Source organism: Aquarana catesbeiana, linkage group LG09, assembly GCF_042186555.1.
Source record: "Aquarana catesbeiana isolate 2022-GZ linkage group LG09, ASM4218655v1, whole genome shotgun sequence".
NCBI lineage: Eukaryota > Metazoa > Chordata > Amphibia > Anura > Ranidae > Aquarana > Aquarana catesbeiana.
The window spans coordinates 167,449,852-167,464,433 of record NC_133332.1 but is presented as its reverse complement, the minus strand read 5'-3'; the positions used below and the strand labels follow the sequence as shown (position 1 = coordinate 167,464,433).

General features: G+C 40.2%; 1 protein-coding gene across 5 annotated transcripts in view; it reads right to left on the bottom strand.

Annotated features, from left to right (window-relative positions):
- The window catches only part of GUCY2F (guanylate cyclase 2F, retinal), a 190,439-nt gene that overhangs the window by 65,827 nt on the left and 110,030 nt on the right, over positions 1-14,582 (bottom strand). For all 5 annotated transcript variants that reach the window (XM_073599375.1, XM_073599373.1, XM_073599377.1 and 2 more), the window contains exons 5-10: positions 13,993-14,077; positions 13,598-13,694; positions 12,917-13,060; positions 11,993-12,073; positions 11,727-11,903; positions 2,361-2,517 (exon numbers count right to left, since the gene is read on the bottom strand). In XM_073599375.1, coding sequence (XP_073455476.1) covers positions 2,361-2,517; positions 11,727-11,903; positions 11,993-12,073; positions 12,917-13,060; positions 13,598-13,694; positions 13,993-14,077 — 741 coding nt within the window. The remainder of the gene's footprint in view (positions 1-2,360; positions 2,518-11,726; positions 11,904-11,992; positions 12,074-12,916; positions 13,061-13,597; positions 13,695-13,992; positions 14,078-14,582) is intronic.

Here is a 14,582-nt window from a genome sequence, read left to right as displayed (position 1 = left end):
GTTTCCCCTGCAGTAGCCTTCCAGTGGAAGAGTAACGGAGACACCCTTAAACAGCATATTGGCCAGTCTGGTAGAGGGTAATGTTAAAATGCACTAGCTGTTACAGAAAACTGTTTTTTTTTTCCTTTTAGGATAAAGGTTTTGCATAAGTGAATAAAAGCTAATCATTGTAAATATGATTTAATGGTTTGTTTCAACTCTATAACTGCCAATTTTTCTGAACAGCTTTTTCTATTAAAAGAATTTGAAAAATAACCGACTTAAACCCATTCACACCTGAAATGTACAGCTACCCCTAGAGGAGCCACTTTATAATTTTGGGTTCTCTGTTCTTTAACTCATCTTTGTAGAGAACCTTGGCCCCTCTGACACACCAGGTTAACCAGAGAGAACTTGCAATACTGTTGAGAGCACAAAGTTAGATATTCTGCACAAAACTATAACTCAATACCAGGAAGTAGACACCAAACTGATTAGTGAAGGCAGAATTTAGTATATTGTTATGGATTGAGGTAAATGACAATAGTGTCATAAATAAGTAAACAGAGAACACAGGTAATCACAATTCGCTAGACAATATGAATATTAACTTGTAGCAGGTTGGTAAGGAGTTCCAGGTAGCAGGAGTAATTTATACCTGGTAACCTACACCCACACAGAGCAATGACATGAATGACAATACCTATGGTAGTGAACGCTGCTGTTATAACTTTCCTGTAACCAGTATACATTGCTGATAATTGCACTTTATAGCTATGCTGAGACCCAGGGCTTACTGTAGAAATCTCCCCTTACTTGTGGCAGCAAATTAAATTCTAATAGAGCAGCTATCTAACGAGAAGGTCAATTGCCCTTATTCTTCAGCCAGCTAACTTTGGGGCCCAGTCTTTATGGTGGTGCATATTAATACAGTCCCGGTAAAGTCTGCATGCAGTGGTAACAGCTGTTAGTCAAATGTCCAGTCTCTATATGCTGATTTCCCACTAGCAAAAAAGGTCTGTGGTAGCAGTGCTCTCTCACCAGTCCCAGTGGTATGGCATCAATGGTCTTGATGTTCAAATGTTCTCTGGATCTGTCTGTAATGGCTCTGGTTCTCAGCCCACAGGTATACAGTGCTCCAGTCTCTCTGCAGCAAAGGTTTGTGTCCCGCCAATAGCTCAGTCAAAGCCTCTGCGCACTCTGATCGACTTTCTCTGTTCCCCAGCTCACAGAACCCCAATCTCTGGCCCAGGTCACAACCTTGGGTCAGATAGGTGCACATCCAGAAAAGCAGGTGTGCTCACTCTAGTCTCCGGATGGCAAAAGATAAAGCTCAATGATCTACAGTATAGGAAGTTCCCAGAATTGCATTTATGTGCATTGTGTTTACATGCCTTTATATGTGTTTATGCATTTTTGAGTTGCAAAACAAATGCAGTATGCCCAATTTTTTTTGAGGGCACTGCAACACAATGCAACGATGTGAACAATGCTTGTTAACTAGCTAACATTGATTCTGGACTGTCTGTGCAGCGGGAATGCATTCACAAAGGAATCTCACTGCGTCTGGTGTGAATGGACCTTTACTGGCAGGATTAACAAGTGAAATTAAAGAAGAAAAGCAATATATTACATTTTTATTTTGGGGTTTATAGGGGTTGTACACGTAGAAGGTTTTTTTATCTTAATGCATGCTGTGCATTAAGATAAAAAGCCTTCTGTGTGCAGCAGCCCCCCCCCCCCAGCCCCCCTAATACTTACCTGAGCCCCATCCCTGTCCATCGATGTCCACGAGTGTCTTGGCCATCCGAGACTCTCCCTCCTGATTGGCTGAGACGCTGCTGTCAATCAAAGTTGGCTAGTCATTTGGGAGAGAGACGGGGCGGGGCCGGACTGCAGCTCCGTGTCTGAATGGACACAGGGAGCTGTGACTCAGCTCGGGTGCCCCATAGCTAGCTGCTTGCTGTGGGGGCACTCAACAGGAGGGAGGGGCCAGGAGCATCGAAGAGGGACCGAGAAGAGGAGGATCTGGGCTGCTCTGTGCAAGCCCACTGCAACAGAGCAGGTAAGTATAACATGTTTGTTATTTTTATAGAAAAAAAAAACTAGACTTTACAATCACTTTAATACCTCTTTAACTCTAGACCTAACTTCAGCCCTAATCCTCAACTTAGATGTAGACTGCTTAATTATTCCCATCAGAATTTTACTTTACAATCTGAGTGGAGATCTTCAAATATTTGCATATTATCTTGCACAATTTTAGCTGTCTCTTCCCCTTTTCGAAATCAAATTTAAAATGTGCATAAAAAAGATGACGATGACACAAAAATAACTGTTGACATTTTTGCATCTTCGCACAATATATTGGTTCAATTTACCAAGTGCAGAAGGTTCTTCATGTGCAATCCTTTGAGTCTGTAAGATTTCATTGTACCCATAATCTGTGACTTTTAACACAAAGCGTCCATCTACTACACAGTTGCCGGATTTGAGTCGACCATGAATAAACTTTCTGTGATGTAAATACTTCATGCCCTGTGCAGAACACATATGTTAAAATAAATATTCAATCATATAGTAAATATTTACTTTTAAGTACACAAAAATATATAAATAAAAGAGTTTACTGTTTACTAGATACATACATATAATTATACAAGTTTTGGAATGGGGAGGGCCAAAAATACCTTCTTTGGTTAAAAACTTATATACATGTATTTTTCAGCATCTGATACTTTTTTCCTTTTGTTTAATGAAATAGTTTTGCTTGTAGAAAACACCAGTAAGTAAATGTGCAAGTGAACAAGTTCTCCTCCCCACAATCCTTTTATCTTTTCTATGTGTTTTAAGAAGCTATACATGGCTTTATTTTCTCCTGTTCAGCCCCAGGATAGCTGTAACTTTGAGGAAAAGTTAGAAAACACCTGTCAGGTTTTAGTGCCGTCTGTGCCCCTTTAGGAAGATTCACCTCTCTATTTGTCCAGTTTACCATTATCATTAAAAGTAAAAGAAAATCCCAAATCATGGGTTGTAACTAGAACAGGAATAGAGGGGAAACCTTCCAATGGGGACACTAGGTTTGTTGACCTGGAGGGCTCCCCAAGAGAGTCTCTTAATTTGCTTGAAGGATCTTGTGCTTTTAAAAAACAGACTTGCTGGCTGATTCACTAGATGAAAATAGAAGAAAAAAAATCCTATAAAAGGAAACAAATGCAGCCATCACATCTAAGAACTGGTAAGCTGCAATATAATAACTGTTTGTTTTTGGGTTTAATACAGCCCTAATAGCTCTCCAGGGCAGAGGAGGAATAGTTTTACTTACACGACCCTGGGCTCTCCTGCAGATGGTACCCTCCTATGACCCGACGGTGCACTGTCCATTAGTGTTCTCAAGTTCAGAGCATAGCTATAGAACTGGCTCTGGTCTTGATAACACCAGGACCCTAGAAGATGAGAGCACAGGAGCTCAGAATCTGTGGGGACTGACCTAGCTGCAGAGAGGAGCTAAGGATCAGGTAGGTATTTACCTTTTTCTTGTTCCCCTAGATATAAACAATTACCTCTTGCAATGCGGGCACAGCCTTACTGCAAGGAATTACTTTTTATTTGCCTGGAGTTTGGCTTTAACCCCTACAGACGTCTACAAATTATATACTGTTTGACTGCAGTTCAGGACCTGGCTAAATTGCCTGGCAGTGGTGTTTAACTTAGAAAACTGGCTAAACAGAATTATAAATGTTCTGACAAGTAAGACAGTTCATTCATATGTATATATGTATGAGCTGAAAAAGAGGAGAAGTCCTCGAAACTCATCCTGCAAACCCACTTTACAGGCGACCATTGTCCTTTCCATTGAGTGAGCCAAGCAGGAGCAGCAGATATTTCTGGCATCCAGCCCAGCTCTTCACCTGTCAGCTGGCCACACAGTGATCCAGACACTGTGGCTGCTCATCCATCCTTTACTTGTGACTGTGCTGTGTGTTGAGTATGCTCTTTCTCATGGACTATATGCGCATTTTTTTTGTGAGTACATATGTTGTTTTTAATAAAGCCCTTTGATCCTTTTACTACACCCAAGGTCTGCGCTGTTCTCTCCCTTCCTTTGCTTTTGCACTCATATGTATTTAACTGTGTACCAGTAGTGGCCTGTCCATGAGGGGCTTAGGGACGCAGGGGCGCCGCCTCCCTAGTTTTGCATGCAGGGCAATGGACTCATAGCTTTCTATGAGTTTTTTTTTCAAGCACATGAATAGAGCATTCGGCTCTAATTGGCTTGAAAAAGGTTGGGCTTGGGGCGCAGAGCACTGCACCCCAAACCCACTCACTTGTGACACTAGAAAATCAATATTCGCTATTGGTCTCTGGCTTATCCTCCAGGCCAATCAGGACAGGAGGCGGATCCAAAGAAGACCCGGTTGACTGGAAGGAGAAGTCAGGGAAGCTGCGGCGATGGGATGGGTGAGTGCGGACCTGGGGGGGGTTTGTTTGCCGCCCCCCTTCCCCAAAAAATGTACCACCAGCCGCCACTGCTGTGTACTTAGCTGTTTTCTTGTTCAGCCTCCCAATATGAAAGGGGGCCTGACCCTGAAATAGAATGCAGCTTTAGGAAGTACTGATAGAATCAGAGACTTCCCATCCAGGTATGTATTATGACATGAAAAATAAAATACAGTGCAACACTAATAATATATATAAAAGGCTATCACCATATGTGAAGTAAAATCAATAGAGTGATATATATTATCGCCAAAGTCCCAAATACAATAAAACTGATTCCAAAATATCTTCATCCAATACAGTGCAGCTGTTCCTCTTTAAGATAACCACACCACCATGCTCTGTCACCACGTGCTCTGTAAACACGCTGACCAGAGTGTATTGACTTAGAGAAGTCAATATTTGCCTGTATATGTAGGATCCGAAAAGCAAGGTGATCTTCCTCCGGTATAAATAATTACTCCACCGGATTTCAAGATACCACCATATTATAAGGAAAAAGACAGGGAAACCACATAGTATAAAACCAGTTATTTGAATGTTTGGGAAATTATTCAGCATACTCACAAAAGTAAAACCAAAAGCGCTTGTGGTAAAATACAGCTGGTCCTGGGATTCAGACGGGCCACTTTCGTATCGGGATGCTAGTTCTGGGTATCTTGTGCTAGGGCCTGCTGTCATAGTGGAAATCTACAGTCTTCTACCAAACTCCCATACCCCACATGCCACAGCTGTACAAGCGTTGGACCGTGACAGGCACTCATCAAGAGTGTCAACTATAACCATCCTATTACCACCTCCTCTATTCATAGAAGCCATAAATTAGTTTCCATGAATGAAAAGTGATCTATGAATGTGGGAAGCAGACCTTTCATTCACCCACCCGTCCTCCATTATTAAAGCGCTTTTCATTGATAGAAGCTGTAGTACAGCTTCTATGAAGTAAGGAGGAAAGTGGAAAAGTCAGACATTTTTAGCCATCTTTATGAGTGCCTGTCACAGATCCAGTGCTTGTATTAAGCCCCTCCCAGCACCTGAAGATTACAGCTGTGGAGCATGGGAGGGGGGCAGAGGACTGAAGATTGGGGCTTCTGCGTTTACAACAAGCGACAGTGAAGAGCACAGGGCTAGTGCTGGAGGTGACAGTACCGAGTACAATCATGATGTGGAAAAAAAAAGCCCTGTAGACACTAGTTTTGTCTCAATACCTATCAGTGCCATCTATCAGTGCCAGCCACCTATCAGTGCCATCTTTCAGTCAGTGCTCATCAGTGCTGCTTAATCAGTGCCACCTTTCAGTGCTCATCAGTGCTGCATATCAGTGCCACCTAATTGGTATTGTGCTTTGAAAACTGTCACATGACATTAAAAAAAAAAGTATCGGTAATCGGAATCGGCGAGTACTTGAAAAAAAGTATCTGTACTTGTACTCGGTCTTAAAAAAGTGGTATCGGGACAACCCTAGTAGCAGGGCTGCTGATAAAAATCGCGGGGCCCCGTACAGACTACCTGACACCCCCCCCCCAAGAAAATATTAAAGCTATATTTCGCTAAAAATACAATAAAACTATTAACAGACACTAATACAACATAACTCAGAATTCCTGCCAAATCTAAAAGATAAAACTGAGTTAATAAATAAAAATGAAGGCGAGATGAAAAAAATATACAGGCTGCGGGATCAGAGGGAGAGATACAAAGTTAGGCTCTATACACACTGGGCTTAAAAAAAAACTCCAATTCACCTAGCAGAAAAAAATACTCATATAGAACATTTTTTGTACAAAGTTTAGACAAGTTTAGGAGAGTTTTACATTTTTTTCTGCCAGTAATCTCCAATCAGAGACGCAAACCAGAAGGTTTTTTTTTTCCTGCCTCTAAACGCTGAGCTCAAAATACGCCTGTAAACGTCCTAATGTGCATGGACACATAGGATAACATTGAGCTGCTTCTACAGAACAGCAGAACAGAACACAAAACTCCTGTAGAAGCAGTGAATTTTAAATCAATCAGAGAGATAAACTCAGGAGCCAGTGCTGAGAGGAGAGGAGGGGGCCCACACAGGGAGGGAGATTAGTGAAGGACGACTGTCTCTTTTTTAGCAGATAAAAGCTGGCAGCAGGGAAAGAGGAGGAGAGCAGCTTTCATCCACTGGAGGAAAAGAAACACAATTGTCTTCTGTCACTAATCCCCCACCCTGTGTGGGCCCCCCTATGTTACACCAGGGCTGGTGGTCCCCCCCTATCAGAGGCCCTGCCTAGTAGACACACCATAGACAGTTCTGTCAGTGAGAGGCTGGAAGAAGGGAGCAGCTGGAGCTCCCCTCTTCTATATATAGCCACTGCGCCTGGAAACTTGCTCCTTCTGCCCTCCCCTTCCTTGTCCCAGCTTTGAATTTGTGTAAAAGACAGAGTATGTCACAAAACAGGCAAAGCAGTTGCGTAAAGCATGATAAGAAACACATGCCTTAGTTTTTCTTAAAAGGTATGACATTTTCAGATTCCAGAGCAGATTTCTCAAGCTTTTTACCCTGGAAAAACCATTGAAGAAACTTCCAGGTCTTGGGTAACCCTTGAAAAATATTTCAGATCCACAACTGCATGCTACATTAGCACAATCAGCAATCTGTAAAATCCCCTTTTAATGTAAAACTTGGGCTTGTTTTTGCTCTACAAATTGTTCAGTGCCAAAAACAGATCTGCATTGTGTTTGGTGGCTAAAAATACTTTTATGTCCTCTGTACTGCATGGCAGAATATGCTGCCACGATAGAAATACAGCATGTAAATCATTTTTCTTATTGTGATGATGACAACAATATTACTACTATCACCATAAATATACCAAAAACATTGATGATAATAATGCTGATTACTTGCCGTCCACTAACCTCCATAGGGAAATCTTTACACTTTTATAATTATTGTTATTTTCTTTCTCTGGCAACCCTATTAGGCCGAGTGCCTAATACTTAAAAAGCCCCATTATCCCCCTCACAGGAGCACTTTCCTGCACCACAGCCACCCCTCAGCTGGGAGCCCCCATCTCCACTATTCCATTTAAGCTACCTAGTGATGTCTCAGTGTGTATTCAAGGCAGTCCTTCTGGGTTGTGCATTATATGCAGTCTTCTCTTCCTTCTTTGCTGGCAGATCCACTACCAGGAAGAGTCACTGTTTCCATTGTGTCCAAGCAGCCCCTTGCACATACATCCAAGCTTTCCCCTTCCTCACAGGCACATTGCATCCTCTTCTCGTTCTGCTATGTGATCTCCATTGGCAAAACCCCAGGGACTTCTCATGGAACCCTATGGATCCGCAGACCCCCTGTTGAGAAATCCTGTTCTAGAGCTTTTCAAAGTAGTGTGTTGAAAATGTGCGTCAGTATTTAATGATTTTTATTTTACTTCTATTTTTTTTGCCTTTTGAAAGACATTATAAGTAGATCTACAAAAAACTGTACCTGCAAAACAAACATTTAAAGTAGCGAAACATGTACTACTATGCTTGTGATACTTAAAGTGACATAACACCCTCATTTTTAATAAAAATATGTCTAAATATAAGCTATTCTTACTAACCATTTTTGTAGCTGATTTGGCTATGTTTTTGCCTTTATCTGACTGACCATTGAGTCGGGCATGGCACCATTTGACCACTTTGTGTCTTGATTTAATAATTCATCACTGAGCTGAGTTGGGCATCAAGTGAACTCGGGCTGATGCTTAATATACGTCCACCTTGGGTGGAACTAACAAGTGGGTTTATGTTGTTTGTCTATATTTTGTAGATCTAACTTCTTATTTTAGTACTATTAGCAGTTTGTATTCTGTATATATATTGTTTGTATAATGTTTTTCTTTTTCTCATTTTGTCTATTTTTGGTGGTTTTTTACCCTCCAGAGAGCGCTGTCACTATAAGGACCTACCACTTTGCAGCTCGGTGTCAGGTTGCACTCCTTTCCTCTTTCCCTTGGCGAATGTGTGATCTCCACGGTGTGGTAGTGGGTCTCTAGCTCCCCTGGGACCCCCTCCCCTCACTTGTACAAGTCATAGCCCGGCCCTTTGGCTTAAAACGTGTGCATGTGACTGTTCGCGCACTGCGGGGGATCGGGCCCTGTTCCAGGGGGGGACATGTACATGAATGTATGGTGATGTAAGCCCTTGGCTATATACACATTGCTTTCTCTTTGTTTTGTGGCTGGATTCACCGCTTTCATGGGAGCTATGTCCAGCACTGTGTACTCTATAGCATGTACTAATTTATGCTTCCCTTTCCTCTATATTTTATAAACCTCATGCTCCAGCTCTGTGGCTCCAGCCTAATTCAATTGGTCTAGTAAGGTTATTTACTCAGGTATCTAGCTGGCTATCCTCCCCTTTTCCTTCCCTTTTCCTCCCCTCTCCTTTTCTCTTCCTTTTTTCCCATTCTCTTTCCCCCCCTTTTCCCCATCCCCTCTTCTTCCCTCTCCCTAGCAATAATTTTCCATTGCCTTTTTTAAATCACTTTCAAACAATTTGAGAGGATCAGATCAAAGATAAAAGCAATTATATGGCATGGAAAATTCAAATCAAAGATGCATTTATTTTTTGTTTACTTTTCCCATAAACTCTTGAAAGGTTATTTAAATGATACCAGTGATTATAATATCTGTAAAGTACTGAGTGACTGTTTCAGACTTTTGCTCGATAAACATGACATTGACAGTTCTTGGCTGTTAAAGAAAACAACACTTGCATGTCCTGCATCAGGGAAATTTTTTTTTTCATCAACCAATTCAATACTTCAACATTGTACTGACTTAATAAAAGAAATGAAAGGGGGAAATACAAGCAACACAAACACAAGTCCATTCTGCCTTCTTGAGGGTATGAGGCTATGAAGTCTATAAACACTGAGCCTGGTTTCACACATGTGCGGTGCGAATTGAAGCTCAGGTTTCACTGGGGAGATAAAAATCTCCTGTTCAAAGGAATCACTGCTGTTTAGCTCAGGATCAGTGAGCAGGGAGAGGGGGAAGTGTATTGAGGAGAAGGAGAAAATCCATGTTCAGAACGCAATGCATCTGTGAAGCAGATGCGTTCCCATAGAAGATAAGGGGCTCGTAATTCGCACCGCAATGCCCAGAAAACGCACATGTTTTTTGTGCAATGCGCAGTGCGAATGCAACGCACATATGTGAACTAGATGCATTTATATGAATGTATTTTAAAATGTCCTGCGAATTAGATGCGGTGTAAGCCGCATCTAATTCGCATAGGTGTGAACCCGGGCTGAAGGTAAAGTAACAGTATGAAAGATGTGGAGGCCCTATTCTCTGATGTTATTGTGATTTTCTCTACTCAGTGGACATAAATTTAACCACTTCAGCCCTGAAAAAATTTACCCCCTTTCTGACCGGTCCATTTTTTGTGATACGGCACTGCGTCGCTTTAACTGACAATTGTGCGGTTGTGCGACGCTGTACCCAAACAAAATTGAAGTCCTTTTTTTCCTACAAATAGAGCTTTCTTTTGATGGTATTTGATCACCTCTGCGGTTTTTATTTTTTGAGCTATAAACAAAAAAGACCGACAATTTTGGAAAAAAAAAACACTATTTTTTTTTACTTTTTGCTATAAAAAAATACCAAAAAAGTTTTAAAAAACATATTTCTTCATCAGTTTAGGCCAATATATACTCTTCTACATATTTTTGGTAATAAAAATAGCAATAAGCTTATATTGATTGGTTTGCGCAAAAGTTATAGTGTCTACAAACTATGGGAAAGATTTATGGCATTTTTATTATTATTATTTTTTTTTACTAGTAATGGCGGTGATCTGCTATTTTTAGCGGTACTGTGACATTGCAGCGGACAGATACAGCGATCAGTGCTATAAATATGCACTGATTACTGTGTAAATGTCACTGGCAGGAAAGGGGTTAACACTAGGGGATGATCAAGGGGTTAAATGTGTTCCCTCGTGAGTGATTCTAACTGTATGGGGATGTGACTGACTGGGGGAGGAGACAGATCATTGTTCCTACTTAGTAGGAACACACGATCTGTCTCCTGTCCCCTGACAGAACAGGGATTTGTGTGTCTACACACACAAATCCTGGCTCACGGGTGGCTGGTGGTGTTCGTGCTATGACTCTTAAAGTAGCCGACGTACCTATACAGCGGTTTGCGCAGCGGTGCCATTCTGCCGCTGTATATGTATGTGAGGCAGCTGGAAAGTGGTTAAAAAGAGATTTTCTTGAATCAAAAAAAAAAAAAAACCCACCAAATTCGGTTGGGTAAAATGAAGGTGAACAATAAACGTAAGGCAATTTAAACTACAATAGATCTGCAAAGCTCTATAATTTTACATACAGATTACTACATCTTATTACTACTACTACTACCATCTATTATTTCTAAATCTTACTACTATTATTACCAGATTATTACACCATACTACTACTGTACTACTGAGAAGAAAATATGTCAAGTAATTCTGCGCTGCCCAAAAACAAAAAACGTAAAACTTAATAAGCAGCTAACACGGCCAATATGATATATGCATATAAAGAGAAGACAAAATAAGTGTAGCGCTAAAACAATCTTAAATGTCTAACATGGGGACAATATAGTCCAAAAAATGGTGAAAACATCTAAGTGAAACTTAGAAGAAAGTCCTCCATGCTGATAACTAATAGTCCATAAAGATCATGACTTTGTGTGAGAAACAAATCAATAAGTGCGTGACATCTGGAGTGAAGAAAAAAGAGGCACACCACCACCGACAATAAGAAGGCTTACCAGATCTATTGGACCCAAAGAGACAAACGCCCAATTGGGTCAAAACAGGCTTAGGTAGTGGGTGATTGTAGGTAATCCAGAGGGGTTATGAAGATGGAGTACTTGGAATAAACCATGGACTGGTGTGTCCCTCAAGGTGGTGTTTTATCGCCATCTTCCTTCTAACACCACCCTGAGGGACACACCAGTCCATGGTTTATTCCAAGACCTCCATCTTCATAACCCCTCTGGATTACCTACAGCATGGAGGACTTTCTTTTAAGTTTCACTTAGATGTTTTCACCATTTTTTGGACTATATTTTCCCCATGTTAGACATTTAAGATTGTTTTAGCGCTACACTTATTTTGTTTTCTACTACTGTACTACTATTACTACTACTGCTACTTATCCACAAACCAAATCGTGTTAGGTTTGGGTGGGAAGCATCCTTTAAGAAAGAAGATATTATTGGCTCACTTACCTTAATAAGATCTAACAGGAGAGAAGATTTAAACATCCAGTCAAGTTTGACATCTTCATTTCGGAGGAGATCCTCTAAGCTGCCCCTGGAACAAAATTCTGTGACAATGGCAAAGACTCCACAGTCATGGAAAAACCCAAGGAATGGGTTGACATTTTCATGACGCATGTCTTTCATCTATTCACAAAAACAAACCAAGCAGTAGCATGAGTCCAGGGCTTGTAATACAACATCTAGAAATAGGCTTTGACCAGGACTTTGCTCACCATTTCAAAAACATCACTTGTTCCTGGCTTCAGGTCTCCAAAATCCCCAGATGGGAACTTTTTCATCCATACCCAGTCACCCTTGAAAGAAAAAAAAAAAATATGTAACACTAATTACTAGAGCTGTCTTCTGAATACTAGATACGGTATATTAAAGTTAAACTCAAATTCAGTTGAGTTTAAGTAAATAAATTTTTTTACTCAAAATTAAATTATTTGTGCTAAAGGTAAATATTTTCTGCTGTACTCCATCCTTTAATTGATGCTAAGTTTGTTAGATTTTTAATGGTCTCAAAAGATTCAACACAAGGTGGCATCAGACTAAGACTCCTTTCATACGGCAGCCAGGAGATGGTAAAAATAGGCAGTTGATCTGTGTTTTTATTGCCTCCCTTCCCCAACTGCCCACCTACAAGGAGACATGGTGCCACTGTACACATTGCCACAACACGATGCTTAGCATCAAGGTGTGGCAATTTTAACACAGAGTTTGACAAGCGGCACTGTCTGTCAGACTCTCCCATGGAAGTGAATGGGACCATGCTCCAGCCAAACTCTTGGTCTATGGTTGCAGAGAATTCCTGCAATGCAACTTCCCAGTTTGACAGATAAAAAAGAAAAAAGACAAAAAACAGACTTGAGGTGGCAGTATCACCTTCTGAATACCTACAAAAGTGATCAACCATGGACTGCTTTACAGTTTAGTACAAATAACTGGAAGTTCCACCATTGCTAAGGTATGTGGAACAAAACTTTTTAATGGGACCAGTGTATGTATCTATTATATAAGCCTGCTTAATCTAAGGTCTCAAGTAACAGGTTAATGGCTCTGCAAGCCTTTGTAATGAAGAAGAGATTAATCTACTTAGGAAACCAGATAATCCATGCTTTATTTAGGTAATTGTATTGTGGAATATTACCTACCTCATAGACTGCTACATTGGAGTTCTCATAAGTAGCTGGGGTGAGACTCTTTATAGAACCAGACCTCGTGAGTGACTTCCTACTCCTGGTGTCTGACATCACCTGTGCACTGTCACTGGTGCGACTACCATCATTGCTCATTTTCTGCAAAGAAAATTATACAGTGTAATACAAATAAATACTCAACCTAATGAAAGAATAAATGCAGATATCATGAACCTGTTCATTGATTGCAAAAAATGCAAACTATCCAATAAAATTAGGAACGTACACAATAGGATCCATAGGGTTTCCAAGACATTGCTGTAGCCATGACAAGAAATTCTGAGATTTAATGGCCAAAGACTGTTACACAATGATTCTGATCCTAAACTCTCCAAACACCACTGTGTAAAAATTATCACAAGGTTTGGAAGTTTTTTGGAAGTTTTGTTGAAAATAGATAAAACAACAAGCACCTCTAAAGCCTGGACGTAGGATCCAAACGGCTCCAGAAGTGTGAAGGAAAAATAAATAAAATCTATAAGGCTACTGTTACTTTGACAGGAAAATATTATTTTCAGACAGTATTTCTAATTGAACACACCTTGAATGTGTTTCTAGGGAAAAAGTCATCCAATTGTCAGGCATGATTTCATTATTGAACAAGTGGCACTTGCAAAGGGATCATATTACTCTTACCTTGATGCTGATTTGAGGATTAATAAATGTGACATCATTCAGAGTCAGAAGAATTTTGTTAGGCCCTCTAACAAGTTTAATTTTATTAATACGACGCCTGAAATCACAAGGACAAAGAACTTTGGGTTATATATTTTCATCACACAACTGGCTAGAATATCTGTATTCAATATATAAAATACATTGTTAGCTGAATTAATATGTAGCCCATGGGCCCACTGGGAAATAGATATCTCTTGTAACATCAAACATTAGGTAATTAATAGTTTCAATTCTATAAAATATTGGTTCCTCCCACAAAATGGCTGCCTCTATTGTTTAAGAGCCATGGGTACTTTACTGCCTAATTTGTAATTCAGACATGTACAGGTATATTAGATATCTAAAAATAATACCTTATAACATAAGCAAGTCCATTTATAGAGATGATGGCAACGAGTATGCACAGAAAGACCATTAAAGCAAACGCAGGATCAATACCTAAGGAAAACAAAGAAGCCATTTTAGAAAATGTTAATTACCCTTTTAGGCTTATTGCAGGCTCAGACTGGAAAGATATGTAAAAGATAATGAAAGAAGAAACCATATGTCTCCCAGGTATATATTTACTATTGGGCACTTATGGCCCCTTGTATCAAGGGCAACACAATGGGAGGAATAAAACCAAATTTAAGATATTTACAACAAGCTTGTATGTTTTCCTTTAATCTGTCCTGTCTGACCACTTCCGATTACTAAAAATACATGAATCAGCCAAACCAAAAAAAAGGTCACAAGACTCTCTATAGCTTTGATAACATACAGTATACACATTTGCAATAGAGAATTGTACATTTCAGTGGGTACTTTGTTTACAAAGCACACCTGACTGCTGGTTCTAGTAGAGGATTCTAGTTTAAATGTTCTATATAAAATCATGTAATATAGTGAGAGGCATAAAATACAAGGGATAAAAGGTGATTGTGTACCTCTGCGCTACCTCTGT